Raw genomic sequence first — 21101 nt, forward strand, 5'->3', positions numbered from 1 at the left:
TTCGGCTCATGCTACCGATCTAGGTCCCTTACCTACCAAGGACAAGCGAATCAGGCATGGAGTGCTGAGGGGAGTGTGAGTGAGTGTGGGGTCCAGCCATGCAGTCAGACACACCAGCTGCTGCATGAGCCTAGGAAGCTCCATGTAGTAGTATCGACACCAGCTCTCTGCAAGGCTGCAGGTAGAAGAGGTGCACTGCATGCAGTTTTCATGTCTGGCACAGGGGAACGTGGTGGCACCTGGAAGCTTGGATATGCCAGGAACCACAGGGCCTCAAAGAGGTAGTCATAGCCCTGGCATGGAGAGCTCCCAGATATGGGCTACCCCTGATGGGTGGCAGCTCTTCTCTCTCTTTGTCTGCAATATGGCGAAGAGAAAGAGAGGAATATATGGGCAAGGGGCATGTTTCAGCCCTGTTTGTGTTATAGCTCTTTTAGCTTTGCCATTCAATAGGGCTAAAAGAGCTGAGTTCTTGTCCTGCAATCAGGAAGAATGAGGCACACAGACAAGTGGAGGGTGAGCAACATAAAGAGGAGCTTTGCTGAGCAATAGAACAGCTTAGAGGAGACCGGCAGTAGGTAGCTCCTTTCCATAAGCAGAGTGTCCTGATGATGTTCAGCTCCTACCAGAGAGGAGAACCTGGTACGGGAAGCTCCTCTCTGCAGGCAGGTCATCCTATCGATTCTGCAGCTCTCAGCAGAGAGGAGGCCATGGAATGGGTTGCTCCTCTTTGCAACTGGTTGTCCCAGTGTCTTCCCAGCTCTCAGCAGAGTGGAGGTCCTGTAGTGGGTTGCTCCTCTCTGCAGGCAAGTCATCCCATCAACTTCCCAGCTCTCAGAAGATAAGAGGCCCTGGAATGGGTTGCTCCTCTCTGCAGCTGATTGTCCTGATATCTGCTCAGCTCTGATAGAGCCCAGGGCTTTCATGGGCCTCAGAGAAGGGGAATTGCATGCTAACTGGGCAGCCCGGAAAAGGCACCACAATCTCCCACTCTGGTCTGTGGGACTGGCGGCCTGGCCCCCAGCCTTCAGGCCCTCCCTAACCCGAAATGGGGCCTCATTGTGGACTCCCTCCTTACGCCTAGGAACCTATCTCCTACTGCCATTCATGGTGCCCAGGCTGTAGGTGCCAATAGGTGCCTGCAGGCCTACATGGAGCTGCCCTCAGCCCCTCGTCAACTTCCCTACTATGTTTGTTGGTGCCCAAAATCCAGAAGAGGTCTGGGGCCAAGGTGGCAGGGGGCTGGCATGTCAGTACTGGCCTGAGCAGATGCACACCTGGCCAGTCTGTGACAGCACCCGAGCTCAGCTCCAACTTTGTTCCAAGACTGGAGCAGATGCCAACAGCAGGGAGAGGCCAGGCAGCAGGGACAGGGACTTCCAAGCCTGAGAGGGCAGGGGAAGTCTTCCCAGGCCCCCAAGATAGCAGGGATGTCTGGGTCTGCAGCTGAGACTTGGGTGGCTGCAGCTGTGCTCAGGGTTGGGGTTCCTGCCTGCTCTCTGCAGCAGGAGACCCAGATCCACAGCCACAACTTGGGCAGCTACAGCTGCACCCAGGAGGGCAGTGCTCCTGCCTGCTCCAGGGCCCAAGAACACAGGAGTACCTGGGTCCACATCTGTGGCTTAGACAGAAGTAGTAGCACCCAGAAAGCCCATTCCCCAACTCAGAAAGGATGGAGCTCCTGCTTGGAGTGTGTGGCCTCGGCCATGCCTCCCTGCTGCAGCAGGCATGATGGAAGCCACCACTCCAGGTAACCCGCCGCTACCATCATCACCATACTGTAAACCATTTTATTATATCTGTTACCATGATTTGTGACAAATGATCTTTGCTGTTACTACTAAAATTGTTTTGGGCTGCAATGAACTATATGCATGAAAGATGGCAAACTTCAATAAATGTGTGCATTCTGACTGCTCCACCTAGTTGCTCCCACATCTACTACTCCCCAGCCCTCCTTATTTTCTCTGACGCAATACACAGTAATATTGAAACTAGGCAAGTTTAACCCTGCAATGGCCACTAGGTGTTCAAGTGAAAGGAAGAGTTCCATGTCTCTCCCTTTAAATGAAAAGCTAGAAATGATTAAGCTTTGTGAGGAAGGCATGTCTAAACCAAAGATAGTCTGAATGCTAGTAATCTTGTGCTAAAGAGTGAGCCAAGTTGTGAATGTACAGGAAAAATATTCTTGAAGGAAATTAAAAGTTCTATCCCAGTTAATATATGAAAGATTTTTAAAAATGCGTAACAGCCTTATTGCTGATGTGGAGAAAGCTTTAATGGTCTGGACAGAACATCAAACCAGCCATAGCATTCCCTTAAGCCAAAGCCTAATCCAGAGCAAGACCCTAACTCTAGTAAATTCTGTGAAAGATGAGAGACGTGAGGAAGCTGCAGAAGAAAAGTCTGAAGCTAGCAGAGGTTGGTTCATGAGGTTTAAGGAAAGAACCCATTTCTGTAACATGAAAGTGCAAAGTAAAGCAGTAAATGCTGATATAGAAGTTGCAGCAAGTTGCCCAGAAGATCTAACCAAGATCGTTGAAGGAGCTGGCTACACTGAACACAGATTTTCCTTGTAGACAATACAGCCTTCTATTGGAAGAAGATGCCATCTAGCAATTTCCTAGCTAGAGGAAGTCAACACCTGCCTTCAAAGCCTCAAAGCCTCAAAGCTTCAAAGAACAAGGTGACTCTCTTGTTAGGGGCTAATGTAGCTTCAAGTTGTGATGATACTGAAGAATGTGACTTCAAGTTGAAGTCAATGTTCATTTACCATTCCTGAAAATCCTAGGGCTTTTAAGAATGATGCTAAATCTACTCTGCCTGTGCTGTATAAATGCAACAACAAAGCCTAGATGACAGTACATCTTTTTACAGCATGGTTTACTGAGTATTATTTTAAGCCCATTGTTGAGACCCACTGTGCAGAAAAAAAGATGCCTTCCAAAGTATTTCTACTCATTCCTTTTTTGGATGCTTCCTAAAAAAAAAGTAACATCACTGCTCACTGACAATGCACCTAGTCACCCAACAGCTGTGATGGAGAGGTACAAGGAGGTTAGTGTTGTTTCTGCAGCACATAGTTCAAAGAGTAATTTTGATTTTCAAGTCTTACTATTTAAAAATACATTTTGTTAGATATAGATGTCCTAGGTAGTGATTCCTCTGATGATCTGAGCAAAGTCAACTGAAAACCTCTTGAAAACAATTCTCTGTTCTGTGATGCCATTAAGGATTTTGTGATTCATGGAAGGGAGGTCAAAATATCAACATCAAAAGGAGTCTGGAAGAGGGAAGAAGCTGATTCTGAACCTCGTGGCTGACTTTGAGGGGTTCAAGACTTCAGTGGAGGAAGTAACCACAATTGTGGTACAAACAGCAAGAGAATCAGCATTAGAAGCGGAGCCTAAAGACATGACTGAATTGCTGCAATCTCATGATAAAACCTGAAAGAATGAGGAGTTGCTTTTCTAGATGAAGAAAGAAAGCAGCTTCTTGACATGGAACCGACTCCTAGTGAAGAAGACATGACATAATGGTATTGCATACTTAACAGACGACAGTATAGTGTAAACGTAACTCTTATATACACTGGGAAACCAAAATATTTGTGTGACTTGCTTTATGGCAATATTTGTTTTACTGTGGTGGTTTGAAACCAAACTCACAATATCTCCAAAGTATCCAGATATGAAAATACTAGGCTGTCAGAGACATGTTATAGACCTTTCACCAAAATACCTATGAAAAGTTGATAAGCTTATCAACTTTCTTTTTCTGAATGAGAAAATATATTTTGCATAAACAAAATTGCTTGAGATAGTCAGGGTAAATAACAGAAAATAGGAAGTAAACACAATATCAATTGAACTTTTTATCCCAATTTGAACAGTAGGAGATGAATAGTCAGACTTTTATAAAGTTTCTTCTTCCATCTTGTACTATCAATAGTTTTAAATCCTATTCTGACTCAAGGTAACCTAGTAAATTTCTCAGTAGGTAGAATTCATTTATAAATTAGATCATTTACCTACCACTTGCAGTTCTTGTAATTTGGTAATTTTTAAGAAAAATATAATGGAGTGAGAGAGCAATGTTAAGTGATTACCAATCTCATGACTAATTTTTTTTCATTCTTTGCTAGTTGGGCTTTTAAAAAAGATTATAACTGATTTTTAACTTTAAAAATATGAATAACTTTGAACATATAAAAAGAAATATTAATAACGGCAGCTAACAATTATTCATCAGTGGGAAAGGCTTTGCATCCATTATCAGTTAATTCTCATAATCAAAAAATAATTATTATTCACATCTTATCACGTGTATTAGTATTATTTACTTGCCCTACAGGAATAACTTTGAAAATATAAAATATGAATAACTTTGAAAATATAAAATATAAAAATAAATATTAATAATAGCAGTTAATTATTAAGCAGTGGGAGAGGCTTTGCATCAACAATCAGTTAATTCTCATAAATAACCAAAAAAGGATTATTATTATCCATATTTTATCATGTATCTTAGTATTATTTGTTTGTCCTATATTCCTATATATGTAATTAATAGGTCAAAAAATGTTTATATAATGCTCAAATATTTGTAGTTTTCTTTATATAGCTAAGACATCTTTATTGCCTTATGTTCCTAAAAGTAATCTCGATGAGAGAAGAAATCAATCATTTATTAAAATCTTATATAATGAGCACTGCAGGGAATATAGAAGAAGTATTAGACTTAGTTCCTACCTTCAAATCATTAATATTGTTCTACAGAGTTTTAGGTATAATGTAGGCATTTTAAAAAATACAATCAAGATGATTCCATTATATAACTAAATTATTTTTCTGAATGCTTAAAGTATTTCTTCCTCGTCATCATGCTTTTGGTGACATCTAAAATCACCTATGGGCATTTCCTCATTAACTAATTCAAAGTAATTTCTTCTTTACACTCTCTTCACTAATGACAAACTGTCCTAGTAGTTTCCCCCATTCATCCTTAGCTTAAGTAAATCCCTACTTCACTCCTAGAACTTTTATTTAAATTAACAGAGTGAAAAGGTAATTTTGATTCTCTATACCAATATTTGGTTTGCAAATAAATTTGAATCTCAATACCTTCATTTGGTTTGCAAATAAATGCTAATCCAAATCATAAAAAGGCAATCTCAAAAAAAATACCACTTATCTATTTAATAAGCATTTATCAAATACCTATTATATGCCTGGGCTAGTACCTGCTCTCATGGCTTTATATTTTAGTGGGGTAGATGAGCAAGTAAAGTAATATACGGTGTATGATAAATATTATGATTGAGATAGCACTGTAGACTATGGGAAACTAACTGAAAGAGAGACATATAACTCAGAGGTTAGGAGAGATTCCTGGATTTTTATCTACATTTGAGCTAACACAAGACAAATAGACATATAATTACTAAAATAAAAGAGGAAATGGATGGGGATAAAAGGAGGCAAAGAGAACATGACATACTAGAGGAACTGCAAGTTGGAGTTTAAGATGCCAGTGATAGGAAATGGAATGAGATGGGGCTAGCAAACGTCCTATCATGAAGGTTGTTATGATCAAACTAAAGAATGTGAACTTTATTCTGAGAGTTAGGGGAATCTAGCGTATTTCAGAAACAACATTAGAGCAGCAACATGGAGAAAGCATTTGACAAAAAAGGACAGGAGGTAAGACAAAGCATTGCCACTCCATGAAGGAAGGCACTCAATATATACTTGTTAACTGAATAAAAGATAAAGAAGGTTTGATGATTAATTTGACATAGATGATAGGCAAAGAAGTCTAGGATAACTGCTATGTTTGTGTGTTGGGTGACTGTGTGGACAGCAACTGAGACTGGGGCTATTCAGTTGTGGACAGCTGGTGAAACTTCCCATGCAAATACTTCAATTGGCAGTTGCTATGTGGGTCAACAGCCTAAAATGTATAATTTTGTTATGTATCTATCTTTCTAAAAAAATACTTTTCTGTTTCTTCCAATTTTCTACAATGTTTTACTTTTATAATCGGAAAAAGTTAAAAGAAACTTTATAACAAAAATTTGTTGCTGGAATTTTTCTTAATGGGAAGCTTTTGCAATTACATGCTACCCTGACCAAATATATTACCCTACCCAATATATTTACATAATACTTTATTGGTTTACAAAGCCTTGTTTCACAGAAAATTGAAACTGTTTGGAAAATGCTAATAATCTTATGTAACAGTGTAAATTTCTCCCCTACTACTATTCAAATTGAGCAATAAACCCATATATTTCCTACAACTGTATGTCGGTATGAACCTGCTTCAAGTTGGTGAGAATAAGAAGAGAAACTAAATTAGGGGCAGGCAATCGAAGCAAAGGGTCAAATAATTTGAGATTCTTCTTTACTGTAAGGAAGGCAAAAGAAGATAGAAATTTAATACCAGAGATTATCATATTGAACAAAAAAAAGGTGAGGATGGGGATGGCAGCATGAAGAGTAGGTGGCTTTTTCCTTTTAAGAAAGTTTGTAGTTGAGTTAAAAGGAAAAAAAAAAACTTCCTAGAGCTACAACATACCTGCAAATTTTGCAGCATCCTCGTTATTCCCTAAAGTATAACAAGATTCAGGTGTATCTTATTTTAAGATGGTCTAAAATAGTAACACTTAAACTTACTGGCAGAGATTAAGGTTAAAAAGATACCCCTTTCTCTATAGGCTTAAGGCCATAAATATGTGACTGCCTCTTCTAAGGTACTAGCATCTTCTGATTCTCCTCCTATCTCGGACTGAGAGTTCTGTCTCAGTCTCTTTTAATAATAATTACTCTTCCTTCTGCCTAGGGTCCCATCATAGGTCCCATTCTTTTTTTTCCCCTAAATCTGTTCTTTTTGAAAGAATTCATCCATTCTCTTGGCTTAACCACACACATAAATGAAGATAATTCTCAAATACATACTGAGTGCCAGACTTGAATTACCAACTACCTAGTGGGCACTTCTTGTCTAATGACCCTAGAGAGTCCCCTCACACACTTAATATATTAAAAATAGAAGTTAACAGCTATGCATCTGTGTCATGTTCATCTTGTATTTCTAACAAGTAGCAATTTTAAGCCTATAGCTAGTACTTAATTTATGTTGCAAATGAATGAACTGAATGAGTCATAACACTTTGCATCATTTTATAAAGGTAGAAAGGTATATTTTTCATTTTTACATTATAGACATACTGTTTTGTTTATGTATCTATGTCTACATATGTATACATGTATCTATAATGTTCCATTTATCTATAAAAATGTTATATTTTAATCCACCACTTCGAAATTTGGTGACTTAAAACAACAAATTATTCTCTCTCAAGGTTCTGTGGGTTGACTGGACTCAGCTGGAGTTCATTGTAGTTAGATGGCAACTGGGCTGAAGTCATCTGAAAGCCTGGCAGAGCTGGATGTCCAAAATGGCTTTACTCAACATTTGGTTTTCGCTGGAAAGGCTTGCAGATGGCCCAGCATAGCTCGCTCTTGCTCTCTCTCCCACTCTCTCTCTCTCTCTCTCTCTCTCTCGTTTCTCTCAAATTCTTCTTTCCTGATTATTGCTTTCTGTGTCATCTTTAAAAACCCTCTGCCTACCCTTAGTTCAAAAAAGCAGTAATCTAGGTTTTTGTTTTGCTTTTGTTCAGAAGCTTCGTCATTTTATAGTTTTGTATTTAGGTCTATGATCTATCTTGAATTAATGTTTGTTATTAATTACCATGAATACATTGAATTAATGTATATTGAGAGGTGGGGGATGAAGTTCATTTTTTCTATATAAGCATGCAATTGTTCAGCACTATTTACTGAAAACACTTTTTCCCCCAATTATTGGATTATGCTTACAACTTTGTTGAAATTAATTGACCAAGTTTGGGTATATTTCAGGACTTTGTTTTGCTCTGTTGATCTACTTGTCTGTCATATGCCAATTTGACACGATCTTAATTACTATAGCTTTACAGTAAATTTTCATATCAGGTAGTATTAGTATTATAATTCAGTTCTTTCTCAAGATTCTTTTGGTTACTTTGCATCCCCAAATATACTTTATAATCACTTTTCAATTTCTATTTCTTTCTGTTTTTTTTTTTTTTAAGACAGAGTTTCACTTTGTCACCCAGGCTAGAGTGCAATGGCGTGATCTCGACTCACTGCAACCTCCACCTTGTGGGTTCAAGCAATTCTCCTGCATCAGCCTTCTGAGTAGCTGGGATTACAGGCGCCCGCCACCACACTCAGCTAATTTTTGTATTTTTAGTAGAGACAGGGTTTCATCATGTTGGCCAGGTCAGTCTTGAACTCCTGACTTCAGGTGATCTGCCCACTTCAGCCTCCCAAAGTACTGAGATTACAAATATGAGCCACCACACCCAGCCTTCAATTTCTATTTTTAAAAGACACCTGTTAGGATTATGACTGGCATTGAGCTTGATTTATAGATTTATTTGAGGAAAAATAATAATATTGAATATTCTAATCTATGAACACTAGTTATCTTTCCATTAATTAAGGTCTTCTTTAGTTACCTTTAGTAATGTATTACACTTTTTAGTGTAATAAATAAATAAAACAGAGGTTTTTCACCTCATGTCAAATTTATTTCTTAGTCTGTTTCTTATTTACCTCTACTTAAATGAAATTTGGTTAATTTCAGAATTGCCCTACCTCTCTGCTTGCTCTCATTCCCAACCTTAATAACTGAACAACAGAGGCAGTTTTCCAGGAATACTCATCCTTTTAATGGAGCTCCAAAATAGGTGGACATTTTAATTAATTTTTATTTAAACCAAATATTTTGGGCTAATTTCATTTTCTAAATGTTTGTTGTTCGTGTATAAAAATACAGTGGATTTTTCTATATTGATCTTATATCCTGTGACTTTGCTAGAACCTCAAATATAATGTTGAATGGTAACAGCAAACATCCTTGCCTTGTTCCCAATCTTAGGGGAAAAGTGTGCAATGTTTCACCATTAAGTATGATGCTAGCTGTAGCTTTTCATTAATGTCCTTTATCAAAATGAAGAAATTATCTTCTGTTAAAACTTTGCTAAGAAACTTGGTGTTGAATTTTGTCAAATGTTCCTTTCTTCGTCTGTTGAACTGATTATATAATTTTTCTCCTTTATTAATGTGGTTAAACTAACCTTGAATTCCTAGGATAAATCCTTAGAGAACTCATTTAGGTACTTTGAATATTAATTGTCTCCTGGCTCCTCCCCTAAATACTAGAAGGCTTCTAACTTCTTTTTTAGAGCCCTCACTTCCATCCATGGCCTGTCAGATGGGTTATCAGTATCAGCAGACCTCTCTGAGAGCCTTGGGGTAGGGGAAGCTAGATAATATTTTGTGTCATAAGTACAAATAAAGCAGCATTAGCATTTAAGAGTGACACAGAAAGTAAGCCGAACTTGTAGTCTGTGTCTTCTGCTACTTCTATTATTCTCTGAGTTGACATATTTGAGTTCTAAAGACTGTGGAGATATACTTCTGACAACTTCAGTCTCTCATCCTAGGGTTTCAAATGCCTTTAAAAAGAAGGTAGCTATGATACCTTATAAACTTTTTGGCTCAAGGGATCAGAATTGCCTTACCTCTCTGCTTTCCCCCTATTCCCAACCTTAGTGACTAAATAACAGAGGCAGTTTTCCAAAATTCTCATCCTTTTAATGGACCTCCAAAATAGGTGGCCATTTCAATTAATTTTTATTTAAACAAAGTATTTTGGGCTAAGGCAATCCTCTCACCTCAACTTCCAAGTAGCTGGGACTACAGGTGCATGCCACCAAGCCGGGTTAATTTTTTTTTTAATTGAGGCCACAACAATCCTATGATTTTGTTCATGAGATGCCTAGGTACTAGTGGGTGGATGCCAGGTAAAAACCAGAAGCAAATTAATGGTCTTACTCTCTGACTAAAGTCCCTTATTTATTTTAAGGATCCTTCTAACAAAAGGTAGAAGACCTACTTATCTCCATTCATAGCTCTAGTAAGTAGGATTTAATCTCAGAAGGCTGAGTCATACCATCATCAACTCCAGCTCCTCAATATATAACTAGTATCTTCTCTACTACCATCTGTGCTGTTAGATTTTGTTCCCTGAAGGTAGCCAATACGTCACTCTCTCTTCCTTCTCCAAAATTAACTTTATCAACTATGGGAAAAGGCTTAACAAACACCAAGCAACATTGCTTACGGTAAAAATTAAACCTGATTGACAAATTACATCTGGATGGGAAGATTCTGAATAAACTATATACCTGGTATAAGGTCACAGGTTTTAGCTTCTCTGAATGTGGAGACTCTTATAAATATGCATGTCCTTTATAGGAATCTTGGAAATTGTACCCATGAAACTGGTACAAAGGTATCAGCTCAGACCAGTTTGGGAATTAGAAGGGGAAAAAAAAAAAAGATATCTGCTCTTGTGCTACATGGGGATTTTTAAGGCAAGGTAATCCCTGCTCCCATGCAGATCTTGTCGCTTTGTACCCACGTTGTCATTTGGTGGTGGGGGATAAACAGCAGTACTCAGACTGCTGTGAAAACTCTGGTGAAAAAGGAATGCCCTGCTGGCAAACTGTGTTTCCTATCCAATATCCTTTTAGGTGAATCTAATGCTATTTGGCTTATTTGGGTCATGTAAATGAATCCGAATGTCTGGATGATTTTAGGTAGACCCCATGGTGATCTTTGCAACACAAGAAACTTGAAGAACACCAGGGGTCTTTCAGGTGCCTCATGTTTGAGTTCTCTTAACAATGCTTGCTGTAAACTACTTCAGTTGCACTTGATTTTCTGTCATGTATTCAACAGAACCTTGTCTTTATAATACAGGAATCTTTATTTTTCTTCCTGTTGGTGTGTATTCAGAAATTCAACATGAATTCCAAAGATGATCATATTGCCAACTACTGCTTCAAGCATTGTGTGAGTGCCATACAGATACAGGCATTGATTGTTCTGAAACCATATGGTTTCGTAATTTCTACTACTGGCTGCAGCAAACTTTCTATTAAAAGGCATTTTTTTCTCCAACTCCAAGGTCTAACACTCCTGCTACATTTCAGTGATTTTTCCAACTGCAAGTCAAAATTCTCCTGCCTATTCACTGGTGCTGCACCTCAGTAAAATGTATCTATAGACGCAGCATCAATAAATGGTTCCTGCCTGAGAACTAGTCCCCAACTATGTATCTATTTAGCAGGGTAGTCTCTCAGAACAGTGTAGGGATTTCTGATCAGTGCAAGTACAGATACCAGGGATTTACTTTCACCTCCTAGCAAAGACTGTAATTTTGGAGAATTTTTTTTTGTCAAATACCGCTGATTTAACAACTTTCCATAAGAAATTACTCACTACATGAATACCCTTGCGGTGTCAATCTAAGAGGTACACAAAATAATCGTTAACAGTTTGTTCCCTCAAGAAATTTTGAGCTTTGTTGGAGAAATAATACATTCAATATAATTTTAAATAACATAATACAATTGTACTTTATGCATTTATGTTGCAACATTAAGATATAATTAATAGGAACAATTTAAAATAATGATTCCTTCCTCCATAAAAATTGTGTCAATAACAATTTCAAACTTGGAAAGAAAAGTTAATATAAACTGTGTTTAAGTTATTGCCACTGTTGCTGGTAACTAAAAATACTTACCATACTTTATTTTGTAACCATATTTATAAAAATATGCATTTTTTTTGCGCTATTATTTTAACATTAATGCTTACATTTCGATAATGTTTTTATTACGTTAAAACTACTTCACTCAAAAACTTTCAAAGTGGTCATGCTGGTGCTAAAAAAAATATCCCTGTAAGTTAGTAACTTTGGAATGGAATTTAAATGTGCTAAGACATGCAACTAAGGAAGCCAAACAACTGCCATAATATGCTGTGCTATTAATTTAGGTTGCCATACTCTCCAAATATAATAGAAAATGTCCAAAAAAAAAAAAGTACTATCAAATCAAAATTATGCTACAATGATTGTGAATTTATCAGGACTTACAACATACATCTAGGCACCCACTGCCTCCACCTGCCCCTTCTTCTCAACACTCACAATTTACATTCATTCCTTTTAGAAAACTAGTTTTGAATTATTGAGCTTTGAATTATGTGTGCCTTTCAGAACATATTCCTTCTATAAAATGGGACCACTCTACCCTGTAAAAGGTAGTATGTGATTAAACGTCAAATGGAACAATATAAGCCAGAAAGAATGAAGCTTCATTCATTGACTATGGCCTTTCGGTTAAGATATATTAAATTCCTATTATGTCCCAGATAATGTGCTGGAAGCTGGAGATGAAAAAGTGATTAGAACACAGTTTCTACTTCCAAGGAATTTAATAAAATATTAAAAATGTAAATAAATAACTCAAAATAGAGGCATCCAAAGTTGCCTCAAAACAATTTCTTCAATTAGGTTCAGAGAATTTTGAACTGCCTAACAGAAAGTTACTGCTCTTGCAGGAATTTTAGAAAATAAGGAATATGTGTATGTTTGGGCAGCAAGGGTTTAGTTGTGAAATCTGATAATTATTGAATGCTGTCATTAAATCTACATTTCCTCAAAAATTAATGTTCTTTCTCTTCCTTTCAATACTAGTGTAGAAACTGTAACATATTATCATTTTTTCTCCCATTGCTGTGATCAAAATAGCTCAATACTGCTCAAAACTATGCAAACATGAGGTTTTAAAAATTCCTACTTAAGAGTACCTGTGTCTAACTGAGATTTAGTTTTAATCAAAAGCCATCTACAAATAACAAACCAATTCTCTAAAAAGTTCCAATTGATATTCCACTGGAATTACACAAACTCAGTCTATAAGAAAATGCCTACATTTGTAAGTGATAGTACCATAAAGGATGGAATGGTCAAGCTTAAGAAGGAAGGAGCATCAAAGGCTTCTCAAAGTATGTGACAAATGAATTAAATTTTGAAGGATAGGAATATTATGGTCTGAATGTTGATGTCCCTCCAAAATTCCTATGTTGGAACTTAATCCCAAGGCGAAGGTTTTAGGTAGAGCTTACAGAGAGGTGATTAGTTCCTGAGGGCTCTACCCTCATAGATAATACTAATGCCCTTATAAAAAGGCTTTGAGAGCCAGGCACGGTGGCTCATGCCTATAATCTCAGCACTTTGGGAGGTCAAGGTATGTGGATCACCTGAGGTCAGGAGTTTGAGATCGGCCTGGCCAACATGGTAAGACCCCTTCTCTACTAAAAATATAAAAATCACCTAAGCATGGTGTTGCACGCCTGTGATCCCAGCTACTTGGGAGGCTGAGGCAGGAGAATCCCTTGAACCCAGGAGGTGAAAGTTACAGTGAGATAAGATTGCACCACTGCACTCAAGCCTGGGCAACAAACCAAGACCTTGTCTCAAAAAAAAAAAAAAAAAAAAAAAAGCCTCTGAGGAAGCAAATTTGTCCCTTTTCTTTGCTGTTCCTCCACATGTACACACGTACACGGCACCATCTATATGGAACAGGCTCTCACCAGATAAGAAATCTGCAGGCTCTTTCATCTTGGATTTCCCATCTTCCAAAACCTGTGCAATAAATTTCTGTTGATTACAAATTACCCAACCTGAAGTATTTTGTAACAGCAGCCCAAGCAAACTAAGACAAGGTAGAAGGTGATTGGTAGTAGCAGGGAAAAAGACAACCTACTTATTCTTCTGGAAATACTCCAGTTAGCCAAACAACCAAAACTCAAAGATTAAAATAAAGAAAGAAAGATGTCAAAACTCAAAGATGGGAAAGATACCACATTTTAAAAATTGTTGCTGACATCATTATAAAACACAATGCAAATATCAGTGTGTACTATTGAAAAAAATTAGCAAAATGTTATTGAAATAAATATAATAGCCAATAGACGTTGGAGGAAAGGGTTTAAATAAAGTGAAGAACAGAATCATATTGTATCTCTCATTCTACAAGTAGAGAGTCAACAAATTTTGCTTTATTTCTAATGTAAGCAGAGAAATAAAAATTTACTCATTTTTTTCTGTCTGGCTTATTTATTACAGAGAATACCAGCCCAAAATGAAAACAGGTTATATACCTTCTAAGTTATTCTATTAAAAATGTTTGAATACAGAAAATCTAAGAAAGGCAACATGTAAAACATGGGAGGAAAAACTAAGAAAAGCCCAAAAAATAAAAGTATAAATAAAGTAATATAAATACACTTAAGTATATCAGTTATCAAGAAATATAATATTGAAGGGCAAAGCTTATAAAGTTAAATCAACCAAATGCTGTAATAAAAGAAGCACTTAAAATAATACAGATAGGTTAAAAATCAAGTGACAAATATGCCAAGAAAATACAAATCTAAAACTATTGTTTACAAATATCAATAGGGAAAATTTCAAGGCAAGAGGCATTAAATGAGGCAAACTGATACAAATTATAATGAAGCTTTAAGAGAATAAACTTTTATAGAAAAAATAATTTAGTAGTGAAGTTTTCTGTCTTAAAAATATAAACTACAAAAAAGATATATATACAGTCATCCCTTGGTATACATGGGGGATTGCTTCCAGGGACCCTGCTATATCAAAATCCATATATCAAGTTCCAAAGCAGGCCCTGCAGAACCCACATATAGGAAAAGTGGGCCCTCTATATGTATGTAGGTTTTGTATACTGTGAATACTGTATTTTCCATGTGTTTGGTTGAAAACACATCATGTATAAGTGGACCCATGCAGTTCAATCCATGCTGTTTTGGCTTCAACTGTACAGGTATAATCTCAGACATATTGCTAGTCTGGTTCCAGATCACTACGGTGAATATTGCAATAAAGCACATCACAAAAACTTTTTGGCTTCCCAATGTATATAAAAGTTATGTTCATACTATAGTCTATTAAGTATGCAATAGCATTATGTCTAAAAACAACATATATACCTTAATTAAAACATGCTTTATTGCTAAAAAAAAAAAAAAAAAAAAGGTAACAATCATCTGAGCCTTCAATGAGTCACAACTTTTTGGTGTTGGAGGCTCCTGCCTTGATATTGACGACAACTGATTAATCAAAGAGGTGCCTGCTGAAGGCTGGGTAATTTCTTAAAATACTTGTGGCCATTTCTTAAGACAACAATGAAGTTTGTTGCATCAACTGAATTCTCCTTTCATTAAAATTTTCTCTGTAGCATGCAATGCTGTTTGACAACACCACAGTGGAGCTTCTTTTAAAATTGAAATAAATCCTCTCAAACCCTGCCAAACTTTATCAAAGTGATGTGATATTCTAAATCCTTTGTTGCTATTTCAACAATGTTCACAGCATCTTCACCAGAAGTAGGCTCCATGTCAAGAAGCTACTTTCTTTGTTCATTCAGAAAGGCAACTCCTCATCCTTTCAAGTTTAATCATGAGATTGCAGCAATTCAATCATATGTTTAAGCTCCACTTCTAATGCTGGTTCTCTTGCAATTTCCACAAGTGTGGTTACTTCCTCCGTTGAAGCCTTGAACCCCTCAAAGTCAGCCATGAGGATCGGAATCAGCTTTTTTCATCTTCCAAACTCCTCTTGATGTTGATATTCTGGACTTCCTCCCATGAACCACAAAATTCTTAATAGCATCTAGAACAGTGAATCCATTCCAAGAGGTTTTCTTTTTTTTTTTTTTTTTTGAGACAGAGTTTCGCTCTTGTTACCCAGGCTGGAGTGCAATGGCGCGATCTTGGCTCACCGCAACCTCCGCCTCCTGGGTTCAGGCAATTCTCCTGCCTCAGCCTCCCGAGTAGCTGGGATTACAGGCACGCGCCACCAAGCCCAGCTAATTTTTTGTATTTTTAGTAGAGACGGGGTTTCTCCATGTTGACCAGGATAGTCTTGATCTCTTGACCTCGTGATCCACCTGCCTCGGCGTCCCAAAGTGCTGGGATTACAGGCTTGAGCCACCACGCCCGGCCCCAAGAGGTTTTCAATTGGCTTTGCTCAGATCATCAGAGGAATCGCTACCTATAACAGCTACACCTTACAAAATGTTTTTCTTAAATAATAAGACTTGAAAATCAAAATTACTCCTTAAACTATGTGCTGCAGAAACAACACTAATCTCCTTGTACATCTCCATTACAGCTCTTGGGCAACCAGGTATGCTGTCAATGAGCAGTGATGTTACTTTTTTAGGCAGCACACTAAAAGGAATTAGTAGTAATAGTTCGGAAGGCATCTTTTTTTCTGCACAGCAAGTCTCAACAATGGACTTAAAATATTCAGTAAACTATGCTATAAAAAGCATCCAGGCTTTGTTACTCCATTTGTATAGCACAGGCAGAATAGATTTAGCATCATTCTTAAGGGCCCTAGCATTTTCTGGAATGATAAATGAGTACTGACTTCAACCTGAAGTCACCAGCTACATTAGCCCCTAACAAGAGAGCCAACTTGTCCTTTGAAGTTTTGAGGCTTTGAAGTCAGGTGTTAACTTTGCTCCTCTAGCTAGGAAATTGCTAGATGGCATCTTCTTCCAATAGAAGGCTGTATTGTCTACATGGAAAATCTGTGTTCAGTGTAGCCAGCTCCTTCAACGATCTTGGTTAGATCTTCTGGGCAACTTGCTGCAACTTCTATATCAGCATTTACTGCTTTACTTTGCACTTTCATGTTACAGAAATGGGTTCTTTCCTTAAACCTCATGAACCAACCTCTGCTAGCTTCAGACTTTTCTTCTGCAGCTTCCTCACCTTTCTCAGCCTTCAGAGAATTGAACAGAGTTCTCTGGATTAGGCTTTGGCTTAAGGGAATGCTATGGCTGGTTTGATGTCCTATCCAGACCATTAAAGCTTTCTCCACATCAGCAATAAGGCTGTTACACATTTTTAAAAATCTTTCATGTGTTCACTGGGGTAGAACTTTTAATTTCCTTCAAGAATTTTTCCTTTGTATTCACAACTTGGCTAACTGTTTAGCACAAGTGGCCTAGCATTCGGCCTATCTTTGGTTTAGACATGCCTTCCTGACAAACTTAATCATTTCTAGCTTTTCATTTAAAGGGAGAGACACGCAACTCTTCCTTTCACTTGAACACCTACAGGCATTGCAGGGTTATTAACTGGCCTAATTTCAACATTCTTATGTCTCAGGGAATGAGGAGGCCCAAGGAGAGAAAGAGACAGGGAACAGCTGGTTGGTGGAGCAGTCAGAACACACTTAAGTTTGCTGTCTTATATGGGGACAATTCATGGCACCTCAAAATAATTATAATAGTAACATCAAACATCATTGGTCACAGATCACTGTAACAGATATAGCAATAATGAAAAAGTATGAAATATTGCAAAAGTTATCAAATGACACAGAGACACAAAGTGAGCACATGCTGTTGGAAAGACTGATAGACTAAGCTGATAGACTTGCTCAATGTAGAGTTGCCAAAAATCTTCAATTTCTTTAAAAAAAAAAATCTGTTAAGTGCAATAAAACAAGGTTCAGTAAAACAAGCTATGCCTGTAATGAGAGGTTGAGTGTTGAGTCTAATGATGAATACAACAAATATATATGTAAAAACACATTAATAGAAAACGTATAAAAATAGCCAGGCACGGTGGCTCAAGCCTGTAATCCCAACACTTTGAGAGGCCGAGACGGGTGGATCACGAGGTCAAGAGATTGAGATCTTCCTGGTCAACATGGTGAAACCCCGTCTCTACTAAAAACACAAAAAATCAGCTGGGCATGGTGGCGCATGCCTGTAATACCAGCTACTCAGGAGGCTGAAGCAGGAGAATTGCCTGAACCCAGGAGGCGGAGGTTGCAGTGAGCCGAGATCGCCCCATTGCACTCCAGCCTGGGTAATAAGAGTGAAACTCCATCTCAAAAAAAAAAAAGAAAAAAAAAGGAAAGAAAAAAAAGAAAAAAAAATCATATATTTAGACTGCTATTTGTAGTAGTCTAAATTTTTTATTTAAAAATCTCAATAAATTTTTTAAAAATTTTGAAATTCAAGATATTTTTGAATTTCATTTGAATGAATAAGCAAACAAACTAGAAATAAATAAACAAAGCACATGGTAAAACACACTCTCCTAAACATGGTTGGGCCAACTAATAAATCAAAACTGCAATCACAAATTAGAAAATAACAAAATTTACACATGAAAAAACATCTAACTGCACACAAGTCTGAGCAGTTCCTTATGATAGATTTCCTGTAGTGGAGTAGAAGCGTACGTCATCAGAGTCAAGAAAGTCACAGAACTTTTTAGCTGAGTAGTTAAACGAGTGATACATGGAATAAATGGAAATCTCCCACATGATAGCAGGAACGGAGGCAGAACCAAAAGGTGAGTGACAAAGTACTCAAATGAATTTGAAAAAAATTACCAAGAGGTAAACAGATAATAGAAGTGAAGGGATATCAATTCAGAAATTTAGAGCAATTCATCATCTAAAAGGAATATGTAAATTGTGCTTAATTTTCACAGCAATAATAGAAGTATAACATCAATTCCTTAAGTGTGACAGCCAAATTTTCAATAAGTATTTATTGACCAATTAATAAAAAGAAGTTCTAACCACTTAACATCTTCGTAGCTTGATCAAACCAGCTTGAAGGAATAGCTGCATGAAAGCTTCGATACCAGGATACCTAAGATATATAAATTCAAAACTCAAAATGTCCACATAATTCAATAAATGAATATGAAATAGAAGCAGCTAGCCAATCCATCTCCTTATTGTGTCCTATTATCCTTTATAGGCAGATCTTTACTTACAGAGGTTTCATCCACACACAGACAAAATAAGTATGACCAGATTTAGGTTGCTTCATACTACAGTTTAAGAATGTTTCATGTTATTTTGACAATCCTTGTACTTGATCTCAAACTGCTAAAATCTATTATAAACAGCATGGAAAGTTTTCAGAGAACTAAATAGTATATTTTATTGTAGAACGGCTAAAAGAAGAAAAAAAAAAACTCTAATTAAGAAGAATTGTTTTCTTCCTGGGAAATGAGAATGAGTTTTTGAACTCTGCAACAAAAGATAAACTTTTAGTTTAATGCTAATAAAACCAACCTGTAATTTTAGCTGCCTTTTCTTCTTGGTTCACTCTGTTCTCATCGTCATCTTCATTATCTTCTTCAAAGTCATCTAAATTGCCAATGTCAGCCTGCTTCATACTCATCAAACTAGCCAAACTTTGCATGTCTTCATCTCTACATAAATGATTCAAAATATAGCACATTGTGTTAAACGACATTGTTTGAAAAATGATAGTTTCTTTAAAAAAATTCCTTCTTTCTGTAAGGTATGTCAGTCAATAAGTCTTATCAGTTGTAAAAAAATAACAAAAAATCTAAATACTTATATTCATTAATTTTTAAATGGCATGATTAATTAGTAAAGAGCTAATAAGATAAAAAATTAACTGGTTAGATCAAAGACTTAAATCTAAACCTGAAACCATAAAAATTCTAGAAGATAACATTGGAAAAACTCTTCTAGACATTGGCTTAGGCAAAGAGTTCATGACCAAGAACCCAAAAGTAAATGCAACAGAAACAAATAGATGGGACCTTCAAACTAAATAGCTTCTGCACAGCAAAAGAAATAATCAGCAGAGTAAACAGACAACTCACAGAGTGGGAGAAAATATTCACAAACTATGCATCCAACAAAGGACTAATATGCAAAATCTACAAGAAAGTCAAACAAATCGGCAAGAAAAAAATGAAATAATCCCATCAAAAATGTAGGCTAAGGACATGAATAGACAATTCTCAAAAGAAGATATACAAATGGCCAGCAAATATAAAAAAAATGCTCAACACAAATCAAAACCACAATGAGATACCACCTTACTCCTGCAAGAGTGGCCATAATTTAAAAATAAAAAAATAATAGATGTTGACATGGATGTGATAAAAAGAGAATAGTTTTACACTTGGTGAGAATATAAACTGGTACAACCACTGTGAAAAACAGTATGGAGATTCCTTAAAGAATTAAAAGTAGAACTACCATTCAATCCAGGAATCCCACTACAGGGTATCTACCCAGAAAAAAATAAGTTATTACATGAAAAAGACACTTGCAGCCTCGACCCCCTGGGCTCAAGCAATCATCCTGCCTCAGCTTCCTGTGTAGCTGGAACCCCAGGCATACAGCACCATGCCCAACTAACTTTTACAATTTTTGTAGAGACGGGGTCTTGCCATTTTGTGAAGGCTGATTTCAAATTCCTGGGCTCTAGTGATTCTCCCACCTCAGGCTCCCAAAGTGTTGGTATTACAGGTGTTAGCCACTGTGCCTGGCCTAAAATTTTCTTCATGGAATTAAAATAGGGTTTCCTGAGAATTAAGTCTGGAAACAAAAACTTGTTTCAAAAAACAGTAAGACAGTTTTCAAATCAGATAAGACCTAGAGTTTAAAATATTCAAACTTCCCAAAGGAATTAGAACAAGATTTTAAATCTGAAGTCTATGTAGGCTTTTGAATTTGTGAGCAGGAAGGAAACAAAGTGGTAAACCCCTGTAAATCATATTTAAATCTTGTTTAAATGTGGGGCACATAACATCCCAAAAGTTAAGAAACTATTATAGTAGGAAAAGCACTTTAAAAACAAACTCTTTTTAAGAGTTACAAGATAAAAAAATTACCTTGGCTGATTGTAAGTTAAATACTATGTACTTGATATATATAAACTTTTTAAAATGTTTTAAGTATTTTAAGTACAAATTTATAAAGTTTACATTAAGTTCTATAAAAGTCAAATCATTTATATTTTCTTCATGTATTATTTCCACCTTAAATTTCAAATAAACTACAGTGAATGAAATATATATATGCTATTTACAAATTAATTTTACTTTGCTATACTTCCCCCAAATTCAGAAAGCCAAATTAAGACATTATTTCTTTGTAAAGTAACGCTTAATATGCCGTTATCTTCTAAATATAGTATGACTTTACAGCCTAAACTGATTTTTGCATCTTATCTCACATAAGTCTTAGAGTTAACAAAATCATTTCCCCTTTTAAAAATAAATTCAGTGACACAAAGTTTG

The 21101-nt window shown here is 36.7% G+C and overlaps 1 protein-coding gene across 15 annotated transcripts in view; it reads right to left on the bottom strand.

The window, feature by feature from the left end:
• Positions 1–21101, bottom strand: part of EHBP1 (EH domain binding protein 1) — a 560843-nt gene that overhangs the window by 171441 nt on the left and 368301 nt on the right. For all 15 annotated transcript variants that reach the window (XM_074399272.1, XM_074399282.1, XM_074399294.1 and 12 more), the window contains one exon: positions 19111–19250. In XM_074399272.1, the coding sequence (XP_074255373.1) occupies positions 19111–19250 (140 nt within the window). The remainder of the gene's footprint in view (positions 1–19110; positions 19251–21101) is intronic.

This window comes from Saimiri boliviensis, chromosome 1 (genome assembly GCF_048565385.1).
Source record: "Saimiri boliviensis isolate mSaiBol1 chromosome 1, mSaiBol1.pri, whole genome shotgun sequence".
NCBI lineage: Eukaryota > Metazoa > Chordata > Mammalia > Primates > Cebidae > Saimiri > Saimiri boliviensis.